This window comes from Mytilus galloprovincialis, chromosome 12, assembly GCF_965363235.1.
Source record: "Mytilus galloprovincialis chromosome 12, xbMytGall1.hap1.1, whole genome shotgun sequence".
In the NCBI taxonomy this organism is placed as follows: domain Eukaryota; kingdom Metazoa; phylum Mollusca; class Bivalvia; order Mytilida; family Mytilidae; genus Mytilus; species Mytilus galloprovincialis.
In genome coordinates, this window is record NC_134849.1 from 53,266,486 (window position 1) to 53,294,099 (window position 27,614).

The following is a 27,614-nucleotide window of genomic DNA, read 5'->3' on the forward strand; positions in this document are numbered from 1 at the left end:
TGAATCAATTTTATAGTAAAATCTTGTGTTAAAGTGTTTTTTTTTCGCTCCATAACATCACCTGAGAAAATTAACTTAAATGGATTGCTCTCTACATTTATGACATTTCTTAGAAAAATTTGCCTCATCCACATCTAATTTACAACGCCATTTAGTTATGTTAGTGTAGTAGGTAGTTTGACAATAACACTAAACCCCGTCTTACGTACGCTGCTGATTGAAATGTTGGTTTTGTGGAACAAACTCAGCAAACTATTAACATGTTGAGTTCTGTGTTTGGACACTTATATTATAATAAGAAACATCGGATGTTACTATCCAGGTAGGTGATATATGATATATCTTGTTCGTGTTGTTACTCTATAGACTCTCAACAGAAGAACTGCTTCCGTGAGAGCTGATCTTGATTTGATTTTTCATGTTGGAAGGGGGGGACTAGCTGTGAACAATGTCTTGGATGGTGTATGGCTGCCGACGTAAAGACAGGCCGGGCAATAAAAAAAAAAGAAAAAAGAATACATAACAGTTACATGTACAAACAACAATAAAGTAAACAAATATTTTCAAGTATTTCCCTAATAGAGGAAAACAATAAATATTTTGATAAAACTTCATTTATGAAAACTTTTAATTATCTTTATTCTATTCAAACTCGTTTAAAAATATTCTATCTTTAATTTTAATCATTCTAAAATCATGAATTACCAATTAATTTTAAGATTGGAGTCGAGTGCACCCACACGAGCAGGTTTCGAGCTCACAACCTCAGTGTTGACTGTCTAGTGATTACATTCCTTCGACCACCCGACCACCGAGGCCCTGTGTAAATGTTTGAATTGTGACGATTATTTTGGACTTATTCTGCAGAGACAACAACGAACATATCATCGAGGTAAGGATATCCGTCTAGCAATTACTTACTTACTTACGGTTCATCATAACAAACGAACAAATATATGAGCCAAAATTTGTTCCTGTGATAAAAGTTCCAGTGGAACTAATTTCACAGGAAATATGTTCTGGGGAAACTTTTTTCACAGACAATTTCTAAATAATTTGTTCAACCTCTATGAAAAAAGTTCCACACTTTATCTGGTGACATAATTTCTGGGTTTATGAAATTTGTTCCTTACATTGTGAAATAAGTTCCTATTCTATGAAATGTGTTCATTACCTAGTGAAATAAGTTCCTTGTCTGTGAAATATGTTCCACTGGCATACAACTTATCTTTGATATTGAACATTGTCAATAGTGAGTTTAAAGTTATCATTCATGTACATTATAAAACAAGCATTACACTGATAATACAATAATAAAAAGTGTAAACATTCAATATGGATCCTGTGGAGTATAGGAAAATATTTAACTACATTCTTGAAAAAAAAAATACCCAAATGAAACAAATGATGCAGAAAAAAGAAGAATTCGGAAATCATACAGAAAAATTTCATAGTTGAAGATGAACATTTGTATTATATTGAGAAGGACAAAACAACTGGTTATTTAACCAAAAGACTTGTAGTTACAAAAGATAAAGTCCGAAGTATTTTGAAAATGTGCCATGACCATAGTGGGCACCAAGGTCCTAATAAAACTGTCAATAAGATAACTGAAAGATATTACTGGAAAGGTATTGTGAGTGATACAAAGCAATATGTTCAACAATGTGTAATTTGCCAGAAACGAAACAAGAAGGTTTAAGGTGGTACCCAACACTTTCACTACAATTAATTTTGCTCGTTTAATTTTCATAAAATTTTGACAAAGTATTTACTTTGACCCTTTTACAAAAATATAAAAAAAAATCAAAAAATATGAACCAACCATTTTGTCAGAAATATTACACTGGTTATATAGCAATTTGACAAACACTGATTTTGATCATTGATAAGCAATATAACGTAATTGAAACGTTTAGTCGATTTTACAGAGTTATCTCCCTGTAGTGTTAGGTACCACCTTAAACTGCAATTCCAGAACTAACATCTGTCCCTGTTGGTAGAAGAGTTTGGGGGAAGATAGGAATAGTACTGAAAGGACCTTTCCTGACTCCACAGAAGCAACTATTATCATCTAATGGCTACAAGTACAGTCCTTTATATTACAATAATGTATGCCTTTATTGAATATAAAAGTATGATTCAAGTATGCTCTTGAAAACTTTATATAAAAATGTACCGAAAATGGTACATAATCAATAACCAGTCAATTGGCCAAATGTGCAAAACATTGGATTTAATTATGAATGGTGCATATTTTAACTGAATTATTTAGCATTTTTTTTTGTCTTTAATATTATACAAATGAACTAACTAAAGCTTTAAGTAGTGGTAAATTCAAATAAATTTTCCAATGAGATTATAAACTGACATTGAAAATGAATTAATACGGTATATTTATATCTGTTAATTTTGCAATTAAACATTGAAATATTTTTTTTCAAAACTTTAAATATTAGGTTTTTTTTTCTACATGTTTACATTAAAATTATAATATGTTTATGAATTTTGACTTTGTTTGAGGATAATATGTTTGTTGAAGAAGCTTTTTATGAGCTCAATTATTTCTTTTGTTTCTTTTGTTTCTTTTGGAATTCCATAAGATCTAGCAATTGTAGACAGATAAAGTACTAGTGTTCAACGACTCTTTAATTTTAATTAAAAATTGTATCACATAACATCATGTAAAATATAGAATATTAATTATGAAAGTATTGAATATATGTATACACTATTTTACAATTTGAGAGCTATTTTTGTCATTTATGTAAAATTGGGGGAAACCAACATGGTTTATAAATGATATATTGGGTGAAACCCACTTGGTTTATAATTTTATATATTGGGGGAACCCACATAGTTTATAATTGTTAAATTGGGGGAACCACACATGGTTTATAATTGTTAAATTGGGGAAAACACACATGGTTTATAATTGTTAAATTTGGATAAACCCACATGGTTTATAATTGTTATATTTAGGGAAACCCACATGGTTTATAATTGTTATATTGGATGAAACACACATGGTTCATAATTGTTAAATTGCGGGAAACACACATGGTTTATAATTTTTATATTGGGGGAAACACACATGGTTTATAAATGATATATTTGGGGAAACCCACTTGGTTTATAATTTTTATATTGGGGGAAACACACATGGTTTATAATGGTTAAATTGGGGGGAAACACACATGGTTTATAAATGAAATATTGGGGGAAACCCACTTGGTTAATAATTTTTATATTGGGGGAAACACACATAGTTTATAATTGTTAAATTGGGGGAAACCCACATGGTTTATAATTGTTATATTGGGGAAACCCACATGGTTTAACTATCATTGCTAAGTGAAGATCTGTTACAGAAATTATGATCGGCATCAGGATTTGGTTGACATTTTGTGAAATATCTGTGTCACAGCTGACCACGGATTAATTTAAATTATTGCAGTCGTTGTCCTTTTGTTCTCAGTTGTGAACATGGTGAATGAGAGTTATGACCGAATTTTTTATTTTACCTCCCTTAAAAGAAGATGAATGTTTTTTTTTTTTTTTTTTTTTTTTTTTTTTTTTTGTTAAATGAGCAAAATCTACTTACTATTCTTTCGGAGAAACTGAGACTTATCACCGGGTTTGTTGGGGTTCGATTTGGTCAGTTTTTAGTTTTCTGTGTGTGTTTTATAGTCTGTTCTTTGTCTTTTATTCGTGTGGTGTTTTTTAACATAGTGGTTTATGTTATTCTTCGGATTTTGGTTTTTGATTGTCCCTATGGTACCATCTTCCTTTGGGTTTTTTTAAACATGATATCTTATTATTTCAAACAAATACACCTTAATGTATCCAAATATATTCATATGAAAAAACAAAGAAGTCGGGCTAACTTATCTTAAATTTATTTTGCACGGGAAATTTTCAAAAAGTATTTCATCAATCTTTACATTAAATTTACAGTAGCATTATGTGTCTGTTAAGGTTTTATTAATAGTATGACTTTCCTATTCAAACCACAAATCAATATGCCAGAAAAAAAAAAGTATTAAACCGCAATTTTGACAGATCTTGTCAAATTTTAAGTATGTTTAGCATGTACAAGAAAGAAAGAAATAACCAAAACCATTATATTTTTCTGATACAAAGAGGAAGGGCCAATTTGCCGGGGATTTTTTTTCACAGAAGGGCCAATTTCAAAAAGTGCCGACAGAATAAAATTTACTATAAAAACAAAAAATAAAAATGCTTTTTGATCAATATGATCTCGATTTACATATATTATGATATGTTAATTTAATCCTCAAAAAGGATGAAAGTACAATATGCGGATTTTCGGATGTTTTTAGGTGGAAAAACAGGGAATCCCCCCCAGAAGGACATTTCAAACCAACAAAAAGTTATGCTTTTTATGACTGTTGTTATTCATACTAGTTTTTCCCTCAAAAATGAAATTGGTTTAGTGTGTCCTTATTACATAAAAAACAACTTTTTGAAGAAAAAATTGTAACATCGATAAATTGTACCGATATAGCTTCTTAATAACAATCGTAATGATAAGTTACGTCGTAGCTCCATCAGTAGAGTATAGAACTACTATTAAATGATGTTTTTGAAGAAAGGGTTCGAATCTCGCTCAGAATACTTGCATTTTTTTTTGTGTTGTTATATTAAATTTTAATGTTTCTATTATATTTTTTCGGATGTTTGCTTAATTCATAGAGTCATTCTGGTTCATTTTGACTATATAGTTTACTAGTATGTCATTTTACATGTATCAAAGAAAAAATAATGTATCGCTTATTGTGTGCAATCCTATGACTTCCATACTCTTGACTTACTTTCTATTCATGTGTTTATATTTATTACATATATTCAAGGGGCAACTGCCGTCAAACTGATGTAGGTGCCTGTACATAGCCAATAACACGAGAATTAATTCTATAGAAATGAAGCCTTCATGTTGCGGGTGTAATATACACATAACTTAAAATAAGGCCATTGTATACAAGTTTCAAAACAACAAAAACAATTTTCGAAACCTTTTTTGAACATGGTATTATATGTAACAAATGCAGCCAACAACAATTTTGTCGCCAATTCACAAACTGTATAGATACTAGTACTGAATTTTTTACCACCGTCCCTACACCGGTACCTGAGTCATCAGAAAATAAAAGAACACAACAGAACAAATGAGTTACACTACAAATCTTAATTGTAGGTAAAACATCAAGAAGCTGTTGCATCTGTATCAAAACGAAAGGCCGATTTGTTAAAATGACAGAAAAGGCAATATAACATGTGATAGTAACACAGGGTGATCTATGACCGACTGATGTAAGATGTTCTCCCGTTAAAATATATACATGTATTTTCTTATCTTATCTCATAGACGACAAATTCAGATATACATATATTCAGAATGAGAAAATCACGATTTGAATTTGTTCGATATTATTTGGCTCCTTGACAAGTTACGTGGTATGGCACCTTGCATAAAGGATGTTAATAATAAAATAAAATCAATATTAAAAAATCAAGTCTTGGCCTTGATTTGTAGGAATACCTGTTCAAGGTATGAAAATAGATGATGTGACGTATTTTCATGTACTATAATTAGCATCTATCGGGCTATTTAAAACATGATTTTACCTATCTTATCGAAAGAAACAAATGGCCGGCAAATTGGCTCTACCTCTTTATTTCAAGGTTTTGGTCGCGGCGTCTTTCGCTGCACAATTTGACATAAACATGAAAAGTGAATCAAAATACCCTACGCAGCAACTGTAGTTCTGAATATTATTTATAAATATTGAAAATATCAAACACTGATTAAGAATATATAAGACTCTTTGATATTCAATTTCCTGTAAGATTTGACATATTTTAGAATTTGACAATGTGAGTGAAAGAGATATTACAAATGACGGTATTACATGTACAATACATACTTGTGTTTTTTTTTTAATCAAGGCAATTATATAAATCAAATGATTTGTAACAAGTGCCATCTTACTCAATTTGCAACACCAATTTTGTTTCTTCTCCGTAATGATTGTTTTTGGTTGACTTTTGCAGCAGATATTTTGTCCATTCGGGAATTTCCTTTGCACTTTTCATACAAAGTATTAGCTACCCTGTCAGAATATAATGACACTTTTTTCATATTCTAATGATACTGTGTATCTTTAAATGTTTCATTTTTTATTAGAATCACCGCTGGTGTTTCCTTAAGCAAATTATGGACTTTTCATTGGGCGGGGGGAATCGTTCAGTGAATTGTGCTCGTTGTATATCTAGTTTGTTTTACGTCGCAGTAATCCTTGCCATAAAAACACCCAAACCATGTGTGTATGTTAAAATCCTCATATATATATTAAAGATGTTCGCTCCTCTTGTTTAATAATTTTGGCGGATCCAGGGGTGGTCCAGGGGTTGGAACCCCCCTTTTTTGGCCGATCAATGCATTTGAATGGGAACATATAGTTGGAACCCCCCTTTTTTGGCCGATCAATGTATTTGAATGGGAACATATAGTTGGAACCCCCTTGTTTGGCCGATCAATGCATTTGAATGGGAACATATAGTTGGAACCCCCCTTTTTTGGCCGATCAATGTATTTGAATGGGAACATATAGTTGGAACCCCCTTGTTTGGCCGATCAATGCATTTGAATGGGAACATATAGTTGGAACCCCCTTGTTTGGCCGATCAATGCATTTGAATGGGAACATATAGTTGGAACCCCCTTGTTTGGCCGATCAATGCATTTGAATGGGAACATATAGTTGGAACCCCCCTTTTTTGGCCGATCAATGTATTTGAATGGGAACATATAGTTGGAACCCCCTTGTTTGGCCGATCAATGCATTTGAATGGGAACATATAGTTGGAACCCCCCTTTTTTGGCCGATCAATGTATTTGAATGGGAACATATAGTTGGAACCCCCTTGTTTGGCCGATCAATGCATTTGAATGGGAACATATAGTTGGAACCCCCCTTTTTTGGCCGATCAATGTATTTGAATGGGAACATATAGTTGGAACCCCCCTTTTTGTCCTTGGTTGGAACCCCTCCCCCTTTTTTTAAATGGCCGGATCCTCCACTGTACAATATTTGTCAGATAATTGTAATATTCTGGTTTAATCCTTGTACAAATAAACTCATCAAAGATACCAGGATTAAATTTTTTATTAACGCCAGACGTGCGTTTCGTCTACAAAAGACTCATCAGTGACGCTCGAATTCAAAATAGTTAAAAGGCCAAATAAAGTCAGAAGTTGAGTACTATTAAACATTTTGACAACTTAGCACTGTTTTTCTTTTCATAATTTTATAACTTATAATTTAAAAAGCCATATTTGAAAATGTTGTTAAATTCTTGTTATTTTTCATAGTTTTTGAAAGAAAAAAAATGTGCCAATTTCAACAGTATGAAAAATCTAGAAAAAATCATTTAAGACCAAATTAATAATGTCTAATATATCTCAAAAACAGGAACACGGATCCTTCATTATTTTTGCTTCCCTTTAGTTCCGTTATTTATATACTATCCATTTAAAACAGTTTTCAAAAATCTTGTTATTTTGAAACAGAGTAGCGAACATCCTTAAGGTCACGTAGACTACTAGTGTGTCCTCTACAAGGAGAATAATAAATCAAATGCAATTACATCCTTTTCAAAACATAAAGGCTGTATTGGAAAAAATGGATATGAACTTATCTTTACTTATAGAAATTTATTTTTAAAAAATTTCGTTATTATTTAAAAAAAAATTAGTATTTTTTTCTATTTTCATGTAAATTTAATCGACTTTCTACAGTAAAGAGTCATGCAAATTTTCATGAATATATATAAGATGTCGTATAAGTGTCAATGAGACAACTTTCCACTAAAGCCACAATGTATAAAAAGTTAGAAAATATAGGTAAAAAATTACGGACTTCAACACGGAACATTGGCCTACACCGAAAAGTAAGCTACAAAAGGCAAAGGACTAGTATAAAACAATTTAAAAAAAGCAACGGTCTAACTATTTAAAAAACGAGAAACGAAGAACACGTATGAACCACACTTAGGGCTGGTGCATAAAAATGCAGCGGGTTTAAACGTTTTAACAGGCGCCAACCTTCACCCTTACCTGAGGTAGTACTAGTGTACAGTACAACATAAAAAGACACACTATGAAATGTCAGATTAGTTTGAATCGAAAAAAAGACCGCAACTTCTACTTTAGAAAATATTCACTTGGATCTACATGTATATATCTTGTGTAAAATCCATATTTGATGATACAGGTTTTAGTTTTATATGGAACGATCAATTAGTTGTAAATATTGATTGGTTAAAGAATATTGTTAAAAAGCGATTGACCGATCAGCACTATCAGCATTGGTTCTCACAGATACATAATGCATCCAGGGGGAATTCTATTCTTTATTCAAACTTGTAATGAGTTTGGTTTGGAACCATATTTATTGCGAGTATTACTCAAGGACAGATATTATATATCTAAACTTCGATACTCGAATTTGAAGTTACCTATTGAGACGGGGAGATGGCGGGGATCGCCAAGGAAAATAGAATATACACATTATGTAATGAGGGAATAGGGGATGAGTTTCATATATTGTTTATCTGTAAAAATGCTGATGTTTCTGCACTTGGATCAACGTCTATACCAAATTATTATGTAATAAATCCAAGCAAGAACAAATTTACGGGCTTGATGTCTATATTTTATGATAGGTAAATAATCGAAAAATAAGAACATCAGGCATAGAACACTAACCCATCGAATGATATTTTATTTTTCTAACATGATGTTAAAGAATAAAAGTAAAATTATGACATTGTTACATTTCTTTGGTACTTGTAAATGTCAAATTTATTAAAAAAATATTTAGTTTTGTTTTTTCTATGTCATGTAAATCTAAATGATTTTCAAAAGTTATTACTGTCAAGCGGATATATATGAAGACCGTTTCTCAATTTCTTTTAGACATTTAGCCAAAAATTAAAAAAAAAAAAATGACAAATGACAAAAACAAAAACAAAATATGATTAATTCTAATGACTTTCAAAGTTAAAAGTCAATAGAATTCATGTTTCCAAGAAAAAGAAAAACTCATTTGTTTTAAAAAATTTAGGAGATAAAAAAAAAAAAAAAATAAACAAGGAAACACCCATACAAATTATTGCACAGTTGAATCCTTAAATAATTAAGAATTGCATAATTTCTTTATCACGTACGCTGTTTATATGTATTAACCGATTTTTAATGCACATGCATTCTCGTGTGTGACCTAACACAGCTGTATGGTTGCTAGGTATTTTTCTAACAGATGTTTTCAGGGAACACATCATGATAAATAACCAAATCCTGAAAAGTTTGTAAACTGAAAGATTTATTTAACATGGTAATAAGGAAAGAAAGAAACGTATTAATTGCGTGTCAGGAGGAAATGCTATAACGTGTATTTATATCTTGTCAAAGTTGATAAAAAACAAGGTATTGTGCAATGTTTCTGAAATTTAGAACCACACAGATCTAGCTTAGGGCCGTCTAATGTATTATTAAATCATTTAAAGGTCACTGACAAACAGTGTTAATCACTTGTCATTTAAAAATGTGGTTTTCAAGGATATCAATGGATATATATACTTCTAAGTTAGTTAGTGAAATCTTCAGTCTTTCTCATTCTATAGACTACGATCTTATAGATCTAGTGAATTTGTTACGTTTTAGATTTCTGGAATACACGTAGCAGTTTTACTGTTGATATTCTAAGGTACACTTTTGTTATAGTTTAGCAGCTTTACTGTTGATATTCTCAGGTATACTTTTGTTATAGTTTAGCAGCTTTACTGTTGATATTCTCAGGTACACTTTTGTTATAGTTTAGCAGCTTTACTGTTGATATTCTAAAGTACACTTTTGTTATAGTTTAGCAGCTTTACTGTTGATATTCTCAGGTACACTTTTCTTATAGTTTAGCAGCTTTACTGTTGATATTCTAAGGTACACTTTTCTTATAGTTTCTGCAACTCTAACAGTAAAGCAAAACATTTGCAACTGTTTCTTCTTTGGGGTATGCTTTTGTAACATTTCACTTTTAATTAGTCCCTCGATTTATTGATATTGATATTGCCGCTTTACTCCTTAAAACATACGGATATTTAGCCCAATTTTACCTAAATTTATCCTACTAGTAGGTTATTTTTTATATCGGGCTCGGCGGTTGATTTTTTATATCGGCACTTAAAGTTAACCAGTTCCCCTTCCCCTTTTACAACAAACAGGTGTTCTGGTCACTATAACATATATTTATAATTTGTATATTGAAATGTTATATCAAGACTAGTTTTCACTACTGTGGAAACATTAATTTACAACATTTTTGCATTTGAGTCGATCCTACAACTTTGTATCTTAGATATCCTGTTATTTTGTATGTACGGTGTTTTGCTCGATTCCAACATGCATGTACAGATATTAAGTTTGGTCTAACGTCATCTTTAGTATCTTTAATTTGTAATAATTACATTAGATGTATGTTTCATTATAATATTTTATTCTGATTGGCTAACTGCACATCACGTGTTATTCTGTAAGCAGTTGCATTGCTCAATACAACTTTTCATTCATGATAACACGTGCTCCAACAATAAAGTGCACAGATGAATTAAATAATAAAATATATAAAATTCGTGTTTTCATGATCATAGCTAAAAAATGTAATTATAAGTATTGAATGCTTCTTTTTGTAACTTTATAGGGTTGTAAAAGCGTTGACCGTGCGTACATTTTTAGAATGAAGCGCTTGCGCGCTTCATACAAAATGTACTTCGGTCAACGCTTTTACACCCCAATAAATTTACAAAAAGAAGCATTCAATTCTTAAATGCATAGACAGACTGAGTGTTATTTATTTAAAGATTGATTGCATCTTGTTTTATGTTTTTTGTATCAGTCATCTTTGAAATTTGCCACAGTTCAAGTGACCCAAGTCAACTTTAGTTTTGAAAAAATGTGTGTTTGACTTATTTGTTTTAAATGTGCCCTATATATTTTTCCTTTTTGTGTAATACATTAGGGTCTAGAATTGGTGTCCTTCAATTCTGCATTATTTTTTTTAAACGACATTCCTCTATTTTTTATAAATTTGACCACTTTTCTTCTTTCTGTGTATTGCAGCTCCAAATTATTCTCTATCCTTTATATTTATTGCCTGATATTCTCTATGTATTCATGATTTGTTTGCCCATTTATCTAGATCTGTAATCAGATAATTGCCGGCCCATTATTCTATATTTATGTGGACTCCGCACAGACCCTCATACTATATCCTAATAAACTTAGTACACCGAAACCATCATTTGCATGTTTTGTTATATTTTCTATAGTCTCATACGTTTTAAAATAATTTATGATGAAAACAACGTCATACATAAATATAATAAATCTATATTCTTTATAAAAAAATCCGCAACCTTAACATTTATTTTATACATGAATGTATCATTACAATTTCCTGTTTTGTATTTTTTTATAAAGTCTTATACATATTAAAAATAATTTACGATGATTACAACGAATACATAGATATAATAAATGCATAATGTTTTTTACATAAAATACTCAATCTTAACACTACACGAATGTATCATTACATGTACTATGTTTTAAAAGTACAAAAAAACTTAATTATCGAATGAATGAACATGACAGGCTATCTTGTAATAAATTACATCTACAATGTCGTTATATATTCAACTGAAGTACAAATTTGTCAGTAGCATTTGATCTTCCTTTCCAGTCTAGCGAAGCAGAGTCTACAGCTGAAATCATTTCATTTTGAAAAAAGTAGTCTTAAAGAAAGACAGGCTTGTACACATGGCGAATAACACTACTGGAGTACAAGGCAAAGAATCCTTAGGATCATGGTTCCTTGGTCCAAAGTTAGAAAACCTTGACATCCTACAAAAATTGTGCGAATCTGCGTTTTCTGAAGCTGCTAATTTTCGACAGTGCATACATGCTGAAGATCTCGAATGTATTACCAGCGAGACCAAACGGAGTGAAACATACTCGTATTATATTGAACAGTTACAGAAAGAATTGGCAGTAGTATGCAAGGAACTAAAGAAATCGCACAACTTTGCAAGTACAAGAAATGTATGTACATTTATAGGTTTTGCTCATTGTTGAATACAGTTGTAAACTTCTATGTCATTTTGGTCTCTGGAAATGTATGTACATTTATAGGTTTTGCTCATGGTTGAATACAATTGTAAACTTCCATGTCATTTTGGTCTCTGGAAATGTAATATGTACATTTATAGGTTTTGCTCATTGTTGAATACAGTTGTAAACTTCCATGTTATTTTGATCTCTGGAAATGTATGTACATTTATAGGTTTTGCTCATTGCTGAATACAGTTGTAAACTTCCATGTCATTTTGGTCTCTGGAAATGTATGTACATTTATAGGTTTAGCTCATTGTTGAATACAGTTATAAACTTCCGTGTCATTTTGGTCTCTGTTGGAACTGTCTCATTGGCAATTATAACACATCCTTTTATTATAATATGGCAACCTATTTTGGCCTTAAAAATATGAAAATTGAAACTGCGGTAATGTGAAAATTTTATGAACACATATGTTAAACTGTTCAACTGTTTCAGTTAAAGAAGATTTTCACGAATTGTGGCATTACTGGCGTACCGTTATACATGTAGGTGATATCCATGCGAAAATGATGTTTTGCTTAGTTTGACAATATTTTCCAAAGCAGAAAGAATGGCGCCACTCCTTACCGACAATTTTTATATATACTATAACCATTACTTTTGAAGCAAGACATTTGAATTGCCTAGGATTGGCACAACATATGAAATTATCAAAAAAAGGGTCGAAAAGGGTGCCCTAGAAAAAGGACTTATATGAAACATTTTCTATTTAAGGCTAATATGTTTATAATGTTGGAAGCAGATGTGCAACTTTTTTTTATTATATTTTCTAAAATAATACATTTAGCAATAAATACACATTAGATTAAGACTAACAAAGGAAATTTAAATAAAAGTCATAACAGGACCGTTTTCTACACAGCTAGCCTACTGTTGCATAGGTACTATGTCTGTACCAAAAATCTGTAGTACTGGAAATCTACTTCTAATATTTAGTACTATTGTTGTTACTCTATAATTATTGTAGTATTTAGATACCTGTATTTTACAGTACTTTATTTGTACTTGAAAATTTTAAGTACTACATATTTTTGGTTATAACGTTACATTTCAGCATTTTGATAGTAGGTCTATTTCAAATCTCTTAAAATTATGATTCTTAATGTGGAATATTGTGATTGCTTTTGGTATTTTTTCTGTACCAAAATTTTAAGTACAAATCAAGTACTGTAAAATTCAGGTACGCAAATAGTACAATACTATATATAGTACTTAATATCAAAAGTAAATTTTCAATACTACAGATTTTAAGTAAAAAAATAGTACCTATGCAAAATTGGCTGTGTAGTATTAGATATCACTGGCACTACTCCTTAAACTATACGATGGTAAGCAATGAATTTTGGGAAAACACCAATGAGATAGAAATCAAACGAACAATTATTTTCTTATTTAATTTCTCATTGTTGAATTAGCGCCAAAAGAGAGATATAGAGTCAGCTTTAGACAGTTTGAAAGTCAGTTTGTTCTAATCGCAGTAAACGAATATCCTAATGTTCTTAAAAGTAAAATCACAAAATTTCTGAACTCCAAGGAAAATTCAAAACGGAAAGTCCCTAAATGAGTTCCGAAATCAGGCGATACACGTCTATTTCAATTTTATCAATAAGTTTTCTGTTTCGTAACATCTAAAATGACGTGTTATACTGAAATACTAACAGTAAGCGATTCAGATGACAAACTGATTTATTTAATAGCGGTAACACAATGTGGTTAACCATTTATTTTTTTCCTTTTCGCTTGTCTGTTTGTTCTTCTTATTAGTTGACACTTTATTGTTTATTATATAGTTACATAGGGGGATTTTTATGTACTACCTTTTGGATGTGTATCTTTTAATTCAAGCACACATTAATAACTTAAAGTAAAGGAACAAGAAAGCCATCAAAATACGGATCAGCAGTTTCTTGTACCAAGTCAGGAATATGCCAGTTCTTGTCCATCCGTTTTTTATGTGTTTTGTCATGTGATAATAGACTTTCCGATTTGATTTTCCTCTGAGTTCAGTAATTTTGTGATTTTCTTTTTTTCTCTACTTTAAACACTCGTCGTGCTAATCATCTTAAATCTGGTCAGATAAATTCAGGGATTCAGAGATATATACCTGGAGCTTTTAATCATCGATAAACGTTACAAATAAATTCTAATGTGACTGTAAATACTAGTAAACGTACTTAATGTATACATGAATGTATCATAACTTTTTACATACATACATGGATACAACCTCTTTATTGTAAGACGTGTTTAATTAACATGACCTAATGCGTTAAAATTTTGTTTCAATTTCATCAGATAGTTTTCTATTTCGTAACATCTAAAATGACGTGTATTACTGAAATACAAACAGTAAGCGATTCAGGTGACAAATTTATGTATTTCATGGTGGTAACACAATGTGGTTAACCATGTATTTTTTTCCTTTTCGCTTGTCCTTTTGTTGGACTAATTAGTCGACACTTCGTTGTTTATTATATAGTCAGAAAATGCAGTAGAGCAAAAAATATATAAATAGAAACATGATTTTAAATATAAAGTGTTCTTTTTGATACTTTGTTAAAATAGTACTTGACTCCTTTATGTCAGATTATAAACATTGTACAGTATATGTTCTATACATAATGTTTACTAAATGATAATTTAACTTTAAATGATACACGTCTTCTGATTTGATAAAAGATTTTGTATATAAGCTCATAGACATAATTTTGTCCTGTGACCGTGACATCATCAACGTTTTCAGGATTAACCCCTTAAAAATCTAATTTAAAATTAAATGATAAGCATGTTATTTTAGTTGGGGGTTGGTGTTGTTTATTCTTTAGTTTTCTATGTTGTGTCATGTGTGCTGTTTTTTGTTTGTCTTTTTCATTTTTAGCCATGTCGTTGTTAGTTTGTTTTAGATTTACGAGTTTGACCGTCCCTGTGGTATCTTTCGTCCCTCTATTAGTATGCATCACATTTTTAATGATATTTCATCATATACAGAAAAAAAGGTTGAATATTATCCAGGTATACCAGGATTATAGTTTAATAGTTTAGACTGGGATAAAAAAAAATCTTTAGTTTTTCAAAATTCAAAATTTTGTAAACATGAAATTTATAAAAATGACCATACAATTCATATTCATGTCAACACCGAATTGCTACTGCATGTAACTGGGCTGGTGAAACCCACGGGAATGAAACGTCCAACAGCAGTGGCATCGACCCAGTGGTGTAAATAGTTATCAGAGAGGACTATTTAAGTTTGATAAATTTGTGTCCCGTTCATTTTGCATATGTTAGCAACTAAAGTATGTTTAAACTAAGCGTTATCAAAGGCACCAGACTTATAATTTAATACGCCATACGAGCGTTTCGTCTACATAAAAAGTCATTCCTTAAGTAAAAAAGGAAAGCCTTCTATAATACAGTAATGATTAAGTCAGGGATTTCGTTGCCACATATGACTCAAAACCTCTACAGTAACTATTCGTTCATAGATGTAAATATTTGCTTTAAATTAGTAGTTTGGCTTTATCATTACAACTGAAAATGCATCTCCTTATTTTAACGATAATATTGTTTAAAGAAATAAGAAATTAAAAACATGACGTATTTAAACTCATTGTTCTTGGGGGAAAAAACGTGTACTTATATAATTATTATCATTTAAAAAAAACGTAGAAAGTTCTTTAAACATTTGTGTATGTTGTTCTTGTTGGTCTTAGTTGACCTTTATTATGTCATGACCTTTTGTAGATATTCATTAGCAGCAACGATGTGTCTTTTTCCATAACTTTTGCCACTGAAATAATTTTAAATCTTTACATTGGCACAAGTTAAAATATCTCTGCAAAGGTCTTGTGGGTTATTTAACACCAATTACGCTGCAGATATCATCTCCAACGGTCATACCGTTTCTAAATTCATGTATGCTATATATGTATACAAACTACTGTAGAATTGACCGTCGTCTCTCAAATATTCTAATTGATGCTATTAACATTTAAATATTAGGGACTGCCTCAAGGAGATCGAACTCTACCAGGTGTTGTTGGTTATTTAGCGGCACTATTGTACACTCCAAACAACATCATCAGCAGTCATAGTCCAGCTGTCACGCCGATGGAGATTGAGGTCGGAGAACAACTTTGTGAAATGTTGGGATACGACTTAAAGAGTACTCCAAAACCTTGGGGTCATGTCACCAGTTGTGGCAGTATCTCTAATATTGAAGCATTTTGGGCAGCAAAGAATCTTAAATTTTACCCACTGGCTGTGCAAAAGGCAATGAAAGAATGTCCTGAGATAGCTGACATCATGTTTGAAACCAAGGTAGACATTTAATCTTTAACATGTTTATTTTTTACCATAATCTTTGTACGTGTATGGACATGTCTGTCTTAAGTTTCAAGAAAACATAAATACAATGCATTGAGGACTGTTTTGTAGATGAATCTTTATTTTAAACTTTAATCGACTGCCACTATAACGTAAAAGTTGAGTGGTAAATAAACTCATCATAGATACCAGGATTGAAATTTAATATTTACGCCAGTCGCGCATTTCGTCTACAAAAGACTTATCAGTGACGCTGGAATAAAAAAAAAATGTTAAAGGGCCAAACAAAGTACGAAGTTGAATACACTCATTATGGTAAGGTGGATATTACATAGTGCTAATGTGTGTAATGTTTTGTATTTTGACTTTCATTATTGCGTATTTGCTTTGTCAAAAGTGTGTTCATATGCCGTTTTCTTTTCTTTGTTTACATAATTGTTTGTTTCTAATAAAAGTGATCAAAATTATAACACAATGTTGATTGTTGTACCCCACGTTTTGATGTTTACCTATATGGTCTGTTTATTATGTTTCAACATCGTTGTTAAGGATGTACTTAGAGGAGGTTTTTGAATTCGTGAAAAATATTTTGCCCCATAACATCAATTTATTATTTCATATAAGTCTTAATAGCTCATGACAGGTCATTTATCAAAATTTTAGAAGATTCTTAATTTTCTTTCTTTTGTTTTGAGACCCAAATAATACCAATGGAAATATAAGGTTAAAATCCGAGTCAGCCTTTTCCCGCCATATTTGGAATCTCAAATATCTCGAAAAGGAGGTTCATGACCTATCAAAAGTTTTAGCTTATTTTTATCCTTAATGAATACTCTACAATCTTATAGTATCAATTTCAAATTTTTGATTTTTTAATTTTTACCTAACCTCACCTAAGTACATCCTTAATATAATGGAATGATATGCCACTGTCATATAAGTGAGCGTTTGACTAGCTATAAACCCGGTTTGATTCAACATGTTTACATAAAAAATGCATTTACCATTTATCAGGGATAAGAAATTTCCAATGCATTTGATGTTTTATGACCATTTCATAATGCCATTTGATGATGGACTTTTGTTTTGAATTTATAATTTATGCGCTTCATTTAGGTTTTAATTGGACCATTTTTTCTATTTCTAATCGAATTACAAGAAACTACTGTCGTCTTAATTTTAACTGTGCTCACTTTTATTAATTATTACACAGGTTAATCTTCCGGAAAAGACATCGCATCAAAATATTCAGGATATGTCTACTTGGAATGTTGCAAACCTTGATGTTGATAGCATCGTCAATATGGCGTCAAGTATAAGAAGTGATAAATACATTAAAATTATAGAAAAACACAAAGTTTCATATCTTGGATGGAACAGATTTTTGAAAACGCACGGACTTAACGAACCAGTGATAATAGGGTCTGCTGCTTGTCACTATTCGTTGCCGAAAGCTGCGTCGTTGCTTGGTTTAGGTAGAGACAACATACTTCGAATAAAGACTGATAGAAATGCCCGCATAGATATGCAAGGTTTGTACCTTTTTTTACATTTAACCAAACAAGATATGAACCTGATTAACAGAAGACATTTAAACATCATTGTATTGAGTTTAGTTTCCATCAATTTCGATTCCATGTGCTTCAACTTCCAATTCAGCTAATTTTAGAAATAATTAGTTAATTTTTACTTATTCATTAATAATTATTTTAAGTAATTTTTTACCAAGTTGCTGTAGTCTTAACTTTTTATAGTTGATTTGATGTGTTCTTTATACATATTTTGGTATATTTTTAACTTTGTAACTTCGCGTATGTACGAACTTGTGTACTTTTGTTTTAACATGTAAAGCGCTTAGAGTAATTGTATTTTTATATAATACGCTATAAAAATGCCTTGTAATAATAATAATAATAATAATTTGAACTTAATGTAATCAATATATTTTTTATGTCTTGTTTTCTCCAACTTTGGTTTGATCTGTTTTAAACTTTATATTTGATGGATATTTCAGAGTTAGATAAAGTACTTCACGATTGTCTACAACGACAAATCCCTATCATAACAGTAATGGCCAATCATGGCTCAACAGAATTCGGAGCTATCGATCCACTCGAAGAAATCGTTAACCTAAGAAATAAGTATATGGAAAAGGTATATATCAAGATTACTTTCTTTTAATATTGGTATCTACTTCCAGTATCATGCTACATATTTTTTTAAAGAGCCTTCAAATTGGATCTATTTATATAGAATTAATTGTTATTGCGTTTTTCTTCTTTCATCAACTCTTTATATATATAAATGGTATTTTCTCTCATCTCACACACAGTATTGCCATTAATACTTTCATTTGTTAACATATAAATGAGCAGTTTGTTTATACTTCTGCGTTTCTGTTGTATATTGTGACATTTCATAGAATTATATATGCGTATTTGGTTTTGTTGTAGGGTCTCTACTTTTCTATTCATGCAGACGCTGCCTTTGGTGGATATTTTGCCTCCATGCTCAGAGAAGATGGCGAAAATTTGCCCAACAAGCTTCGGTCTGATGATTACTGTGCTCATTCTCTTCTAAGTGATTATGCCAAAAAGCAGTACTCTTTTTTGAAACAAGCTGATACCATTACGGTCGATCCACAAAAATGTGGCTTTACACCCCTGCCAACAAGTGTCATTTGTTATAGAAATGGACTAATGAAACATTTCAATATGTTGAAAACATCATATACAGATTCAGGGAATGATGAGAGCACAGGAATGTTTACCTTAGAAGGTTCAAGACAAAGCGCTGCTGCAGTTGGAGCTCTAATGACACATAAGGTAAGAATTTCTCTATTTTTATGAACTATAAAGGATATCAAAGGCTATATTATATTGATATAATAGTTTTGATTAGGAAAGAAAGTGAATATAATGAGGTAGAATTCCATTCGTTCTTTGTATCTTAATAAGTACATTGTCATATCTTGTATAAAATGATTAAACTATATCAACGCCATATTTTATTATGCCTTTCTAACTATTGCGCGTATGGCATACAACATTGTAAACCTGGTAACTATGGTGAGTTTAATTATACGAGCATAAAAACTGATATGCTATGTAGTCTAGAAAACATTCTCTGGTTAAAAATTAAACCAAAGGGGTCTTTTTAATTTTTATTGCTTATCAATGTAACGAGCTCTAAACAGGTGTGTTTATGCGATTAATATTATGTTTGTCCTTTTTTTATAGAAACAGTGGGAATTTCATTGTCATGATATAATATTAGAATGTATTTATAATTTTATGATAGCTATTCAACTTCACATGTTGACATGGATAATCATTGATACGGTCTTAAGTATAAATTAACTGTTTACAAAACTTAGAATTATTTTTATGCACTAACGCATTTCTACCTCAGGTATAGATGACCTTAGCTGTATTTGGCAAAACTTTCAGGAATTGTTGGTCATCAATGCTCTTCAACTTCGTACTTGCTTTTGCCTTTTTTATTCAAGCTTCACTCAAAGTCTTTTGTAGACGAAATGCGTGTCTTGCGCAATACGAAATTTAAATCCTGGTATCTTTTAACTCATTACATCATTGATGCCTTTGCAGGTAATTGGATTACATAAATATGGATATGGACGAATCTTAGAACATTGTTTGTTAGGTGCTAAAATTATGTTTTGTAAATGGCTTACGCTCGCCAAGGAGGACGATAACTTTGTCTGCTTCCCCGTCAAACCACTGCCAACTGGAATAGCATTGGAGAGTGTTAAATTGTTCATCAAGAAATACATCGAAGGAAAAACCGCTGAAAAAATCCGAAAGGTGAGGCTAGCAATATTCCCATTGATACTTAAATATAAAAGCAATGGCAGGTTCAATTCATATTACAGTGTATTATTAATCATTAAAATGTTACATTTTTTGCTCATAAAGTTTAGTTGTCAATCTATATAAATGCACATAAAATCATGCATTTAAAGACCGCTTTTCTTTTTTTGTATACTAACTGTTTAGTAATATTATGTTCAAATTAATGGAAATATAAAAAAAAATTGGGTTTGTTTACATTTACGGCTCCATATAGCCCAAATCATATGAACAACAAAAAAGATGTTAATGAATACTACTAGATCCAAAAGATATATAGTATAAAGTATAAAGATAAATAAATATGTGTCAGGTCTCCCAAATCGAACTGCTAATCCAAAAAAAGTATAAAGATAAATATATATTTGTCAGGTCTTCCAAATCGGACAAATGCCAAAACTTTGACAGATATTAATTGATATATTACGTAGTTCTTTTTTTTTAAAGCAAACTTTTACAACTGTTGTCCCTATATATAATTCATGTTATAACTGACCCATTTATACACATACCTATCATCCCATTATAGGAAATATCGCGCTTCGCACACAACACAATTTGTAACATGCCTTTGAAATAATGTTTTTTTACTCCAACAATAGCAGTCAGTTTTATGATTAAATACTAGAAAGCTAATGTAGATGTATATTTGAAATATTCAAACGTAAAATAATTAAAATACCGAACTTCGAGGAATTTAAAAACGGAAGGTTCTTAGTCAAATGGCAAAATCAAACCTCGAACACATCAAACGAATAGATAACAACAAATAATATCTTTACAGAACAAAACTGCAATGGAGTTTTTGAAACAGATTGGTCCAGATTTGGTCAAGAATCCGTTTGTAGTGAATTTCAAAACCGGAAACACAATTAATGACGACGTTGGACTATGTAATAAGCTTAACAGTGAAATATTTCGTCGAATGACATTTACCAACAAAACAGAACATAACAACAGAGTACCGTTGACGGTATTCCATACAGTGATCGACGAAGACAATTACCCAGTCATGCTTGACATTCTGAAAGAAAATCTTAGTGTAAGTATATATGTATATATAATGGTTTTACTTTTACACATTGTGACTTGGATTAAGAGTTGTCTCATTGGCAACCATATCACATCTTCTTATATCTATGTAACATTTTATATGATTTGGATAAATTAAAGACGCCATTGTTTTGCTACCACATTAATGCATATTCTAAAATCAAAGGATCAAATGTTAGTCTCATTCTTTAAAGTATTTTAAAGTATATGATTCAGACAAAAAATTTATAAATATATTTCTGATATTCCAGCTTAAAGGAAGTGGTGGTCTAGAAGCCTCCATACATATCGTTTTGAGTCCCTGGTTAGTCTACAATAACAACACAGACATGTTTGCATCAACATTCCGACAGATAGTACTGGATTCTATAGGCAAGGTATGGTATATTTGTAGCAAAAGTAGTCTTTCAATTTATTTAATCATAACAGAATCTCCTGCAATCGTATTTGTCTTGTTTGTTTTACTCACATATGTTTGTTGGTACAATTGAATTATATGCGAATGTCATATCAGTGAGACGTTTCGAGCTCTAAAACAAACCCTTATCAACAATTTTCTACATGACTTTTTGAGTATTTGCCTGTTCCAAGTCAGGACTTTTTTATTCGTTTGATGCGTAAGAACTGTTGATTTTCCCGTTTGACAAAAGACCTTCCTTCTGAAATTTCTTGGAGTCTGGTAGCTTTGCAGTTTTACCTTTTTATAACACATATTGTCAAATACGCTTATAACACAAAATCACCGAAACTAATTTTAGAAGACATCTACAAGTTCACAAACAGCATCAAAATGCATATATATAAGCGGGGCGTTATTTTCATGGCATCGTCTGCAACCTACAATTAAGGCAACAGTAGTAGAGTCATAAATCGATTAAAAGACAACAACCCCGGGTTACAAACTAAAACCGATGGAAACACATATCAACTATAAAAACAAAACAAACAAACAACAGGAACACTGTACCACTGATAAATGATAATTTTTCACAAATACGTGAAGATTTAAATACAAAATCATGAGGACATAAAATTCGAAATATCAATAAACAATGTGGTTCCAAGATTTCGATGTCAAACATTGAAGGTGTAGATAATGTGCTGATTATTGTACATCATTTAATGTATATACTAGTATATGTAACTGACAACTAGCATTACAATCAAATATTTGACAAATGTTTCGTGTTATAATTAGGTCGGTTAACCGTATGAAATATGTCATGTAAATTTGCATATTAAGTGAATTGTTTTCTGTTTTATTAAGGGAAATTTGTTATTTTAATGAACAAAAGTTATTTGTTTTTCTCCATTTCATTTTTTTTTGTCTATTGTTTTTTGTTTTGTTGTTATCAGGGATGGGGCTGAATTTATTCATATTGTTATCATTTGTGGTCGCTGATCGTAGGTTGTTTTTTTTTATTGTGGACTTTCGGTAATTTAGAGCTTTTTTACACATTATACGCAGATTTTTTTAAAAGCATCCATAACTATCCAAATTTTTTAATCAAGTCCTAATAAAAGCGACACAGTATGAAAACTTTCTTTTGCACCTATGACATGACATTGCTTTTTTGTTACTTCTTTTATTTAGAACATGACATGTTAATATCTGCTTGTTCCAACATATAAACTATTGATTGCTGATTGCTTTTATTAAGCTAGATTTTCAGCACTAAAAAATAAAAAGAACTTTCTTATTCAATACGTGTTCCTAACTTGCATGTAGGGTTAAAGACCACATTTTCGAAAGCCTAACATTTCGTTGACGCTAAGAGTATAAAAACCAAGATTTTTTTGTTTTCTTGAAGATTACAGATGAGCCTGTTTTACATAGTTTTATGGCAGTAGGAAATATGACGGGAAATACAGTATTCTGTGATTATATAACAAATCTCCAGATTCCAAGTCATCAATACCAAGCAATTGTTAAGATGAAGTTTCTTGAAGAATCAGATGCTGAAGAGTACATGCAAAGGAAAGAAAAATGTGCAGAAAGTAAAGTTATTATACAAATTGAATCACCAGAAGTTCTCGGGAAGCTGTTAGACAACTCAAAAGACGTTCCATTTATGGTCAGCTGTTATTTTGATGTTCCTTCTGCTCAAAATCGCCCATTTCTTTCAAATGTCAAAGTGTTAGTCGACGATATTCCACTGTACAAACATGTTGATATGACTGTGGAACCTAGCAACGGACGACAAGAATACTTTCTGTACGGGGATGAAAGCAGAACTCAAATGTCGCGGAAGACCTCAAAGATTTCAGATTGTCTCCAGGTACGCTAATTATTGTGTTAACGTTCTGACGGCAAACTATTAGTTAAGTTTTCAGATTGTCTTCAGGTGCAATAATTATTGTGTTAACGTGCTAACGGCACACTATTGGGTATTCTTATTAACGATTATTCAATTGCTGAAAATGGCATTTCAAGATATTTAACCCGGCACCAGAAAGAAAATATGTTTTATTGAAAATGAATGACTGTTTATCATTTAATAGTTAACGTCACAAAATGATAGCTTAAATGTATATCTAATCGCACTTCGGAATGCAAAACGGAAATGAATTGTTTAATTAAAACATAATTTTGTTTTATTGACTTCCCTTGACAGACTTTTGGATATGAATAGTTTTTTCTTTTAAATGTTTATAATATTATAATGCTTTGACTCAGCGATTTTTAAGTCCAAACTTAAAATAATATACTGTTTGAATTTCTATTTCATAATTGAGCTGTCATGTGTTCGTATTTTCATTAATATGGTAATCAAATTCATATTTTTTTATATAACAATATATTGATAGGCCATGTACTTGCTTGTCTAATGGTGAGGTTTTAAAGTACACTGACATAATTGTTAACAAGACTTTGATGAAAGATTTATTTTTAAAAGACATACGTTTTATTTCCTTAATGAAGCATCAAGTTGACAAGTATATCCGCCCTCACGTATATTTAAATTTTAAATTTTAATTTTTAATTCAAGTCAAGAGATGATAATGAGTTTGTCTGTATTGCCTTCTTTCCTTTTCTTTCTTCTTTTGGGCGTGATATGTATATATAAAGAATGAGATGTGGTATAATTGCCAATGAGACAAGTATATTCATCAAGAGTGATGGAAAAAAGATATAAACTATTTCATGTCACCCATACGACCTTAAATAATAGAAAAAACATGTCGTAAGCTTCATTGTTTATTATACATGCAACACGGACATAATTGCATGACACTTGTTTATTTGACATGTAACCTTGGTAAAAGAATTGCCGTCTGAGGCACAAAATGTGAGTTCATGTTTATGTTTTGAGAATTATTTGAAATTTAAAATTGTGGCTTCTTAGTTGCGGGCTGGTAGAACGTGGACTCTAACCTTTCAAAATATTCGTCAATGTCCAATGAAAATTATCGTTACAAACTAATTGCATTATAATTTACAGTTACACACATTTGAAGTGCTGGTCATATTTAGGAACAAGGGAAATTAAGGATTCAAATTATTAAGACCCTGACAGTATATAGGCAATTAACATGCAACAATATTTAAGTACCCGTATTTCTGTTTAAAGTCATAAGAAACCTCAAATTAAAAAAAATAATGCATATGTTTTTTTATAACTCAATGGATAGATTATAACTCATTATAAAACTTATGTACATATACTTTTTTCTGAAGAAAATTCTTTAATATATTCATATTTAGAAGAAGTTTCCTTTATTTTAATTCCAGGAAGCAATTCCCCCAACATATTTTCCGTATGCAAAGTGACCTCAGTGTGACCCATCTCGTAAAAATCCGGTGATCGCAATACGCATGGATGTCCTTAAAATAAACTATTATCTGAATTTACATGTTAAACCCGTGCTCAATTTCCATGCTTTTTTGTTGATGTTTTGTTGATTGTTGACAAACAGGTGACAATCGTTAAACTTCGGCTTCAAAACACGAACTTGAATTACCTGCCATATGTTCACAACAACACTGACCGATTGAAAAAAAATTGACAATTATACGAAATTTATTCGAAAAAAATGAAAAATTCTTGAACAGAAGACTAAGTTTATGATGTTTGTATGCATTGGTTCAAGATTTGGAGGAACATTATTTTTAACCGGTCACTCGTTTCGTATGACTTTAATGAAATCATTTTTATATTATTATCATAGTTAGTTTCAAAGCATGTATTAATTGCATTACATGCTTAAGTTTCCAAAGTCATTGGCTCAGCTATAAAACTGATATCAGTGATTTTTTGTCTTTCAGGTTGCCGTTTTGGAACAAAAGCCAAACAGGATACCTCTACATCTGATAGAACAAGGGATCGATGTATCGTTCTTTTTATCTGATAAAACAAAACAGAAAAATGGTTCCGTCAAAAAACCTGAACACATCATTCAGTACCAAAAGATAGATGGAACTTTGGATACCTCAACGGTGCACCTCAATCAAAATATTCGACTTCAAATTTAAATATTTAGTTCGAGGACAGGTCCAAAGTCAGTTAGATTGGGTTATCTTAATTGCATTATGTTAATGTTAATGTTTCTGTGCAATTGCAATTGTTCTTTTCTTTATTTATGGTGTACATTTTGTATATATTCGTGTTAAAATTGTTATTGAATGACCTTTGCATAAGGTTTTTGGTGCAGCGTACTAAATGTGACTTACAGTTGTCCAGAGTCGGGGGTATGTCAATCATTTTACAGTTGTTCTGTTAGGTAATTTAATGTAAATATAGCAATTTATAAACTGTTGCCGAATCATGTACATATTGTTTTAATAATTGTAATTGGGAAAAGCCACTTAACGGGCATTTTCATAATTTATTCGTGTTATTGTTTTGAATGTACAGTAAAACTTATCTTATTTATACATATCTCGTGTCTGTAAATAATATTGAGAGTTCCAAAAACTATCTATTGCGTTTATCATTATTTCGTCTAATCCATGTTATATCTATTGCTTCTTGGAGTTTTATTGTTTTGCTCTTATCTTTTATGATGAATTTTTGCTGCACGTGTTTCAGTTTGCCATACTGTCTTGACATACCATTTTCTGTTACGGCTATACCGAAGTGCGTTTAATTCTCTTCGTTGAGTGTATTGGTGTGTCTAGTCTAAGAATTATGACTCCATTATTAATAAGTTGAAATTGGGCTTTGTATGATTTTTGGGTAAATGTGTGGTCTCTTAAATCGACGCGTTGTTGCTTTTGTATCTTTTGTCTCATTGTTGTTTGTTTGGTAATAAGTATCTATTTGATGTATTCAGTGCTTTTAAACTGATGTGTGTTGATTGTTCCTATTCCTAGTGTTATTACATCACCATGTCAGGCTAAAATGTGTTATAAACTATACTTTGTATCATATGAATTTTTCATTCATTGATGAAATACAATACAATATTTTTTCTCTTAAATTGTTGCATGTTCTGATCATATTATTATAGCTTACTTTATTGAATTGGTTTTGCTTATTGTTGAAGGCCTTACAATTAAGTATAATTGTTCACATTACTATGATCTTTCATGGATATTTGTCTCAATGGCAGTTGTGTCACATCTTTTTACTTTGGTAATCAAAATATTAATGTACCATTACTAGTCTTAACAGTTTAACATATATTGAAATAAAGAAAATGCAGCAAAATCTTAGTTACAGAGTTCGTCTATCTTACAACACTACGCTATTTATTGTTTATTATTCGTATTTAACTTTTATGCAGTGTATACATTAGCATGTTAGTATATGTTTAATAGCAAATGTGACAATTGTAGGTCAGTGTTTTTTTCTTCATAACTAATTGTGTATACATAATATATATGTCATTATAGTTCACCGACAAACGCTATTCACTCACCGCATATGTATATTAAAGTAGAAAATAAAATCAGCATTCTCTTTAGAACAAACTAATTGCTTATCTGAGAATATATCACGTATTCATTTAAATCAACACATTACTTGTAGTTATTTATATATACCAAGTTTTAAGAGTTGTTCAACGATACAGAAAAATTATATTAATATAGAAATAATATTTTTAAATCTGTAAACTTTCAATCTGTCTGTTTGTACAATTTTAGACAATAAAAATGTCTAAAATACCAA

At 31.0% G+C, this 27,614-nt stretch overlaps 1 protein-coding gene across 2 annotated transcripts; it reads left to right on the forward strand.

Moving 5' to 3' along the window:
- The first annotated feature begins 735 nt into the window (after positions 1-735).
- LOC143054225 (L-tyrosine decarboxylase-like) lies at positions 736-27,614 on the forward strand. 2 transcript variants are annotated; one of them, XM_076227153.1, is made up of 11 exons: positions 736-892; positions 11,820-12,178; positions 16,256-16,573; positions 17,793-18,111; positions 18,594-18,733; positions 19,033-19,404; positions 20,188-20,403; positions 21,233-21,490; positions 21,753-21,878; positions 23,313-23,780; positions 25,769-27,614. In XM_076227153.1, the coding sequence occupies exons 2-11, from the start codon at positions 11,897-11,899 to the stop codon at positions 25,973-25,975; spliced, it is 2,706 nt and encodes a 901-aa protein (XP_076083268.1). In that variant the 5' UTR covers positions 736-892; positions 11,820-11,896; the 3' UTR covers positions 25,976-27,614. The 2 variants fall into 2 exon arrangements, with proteins under 2 accessions (XP_076083268.1, XP_076083267.1); XM_076227152.1 differs by lacking the exon at positions 736-892 and adding an exon at positions 9,713-9,791.

Bases quoted from the DNA above. Each gene is read 5' to 3' on its own strand.
- LOC143054225 (XM_076227153.1), top strand. From the start codon at position 11,897: ATGGCGAATAACACTACTGGAGTACAAGGCAAAGAATCCTTAGGATCA. The intron at 19,405-20,187 runs GTAAGAATTTCT...ATGCCTTTGCAG, and splicing joins GAGCTCTAATGACACATAAG to GTAATTGGATTACATAAATA. The intron at 21,491-21,752 runs GTAAGTATATAT...CTGATATTCCAG, and splicing joins TTCTGAAAGAAAATCTTAGT to CTTAAAGGAAGTGGTGGTCT.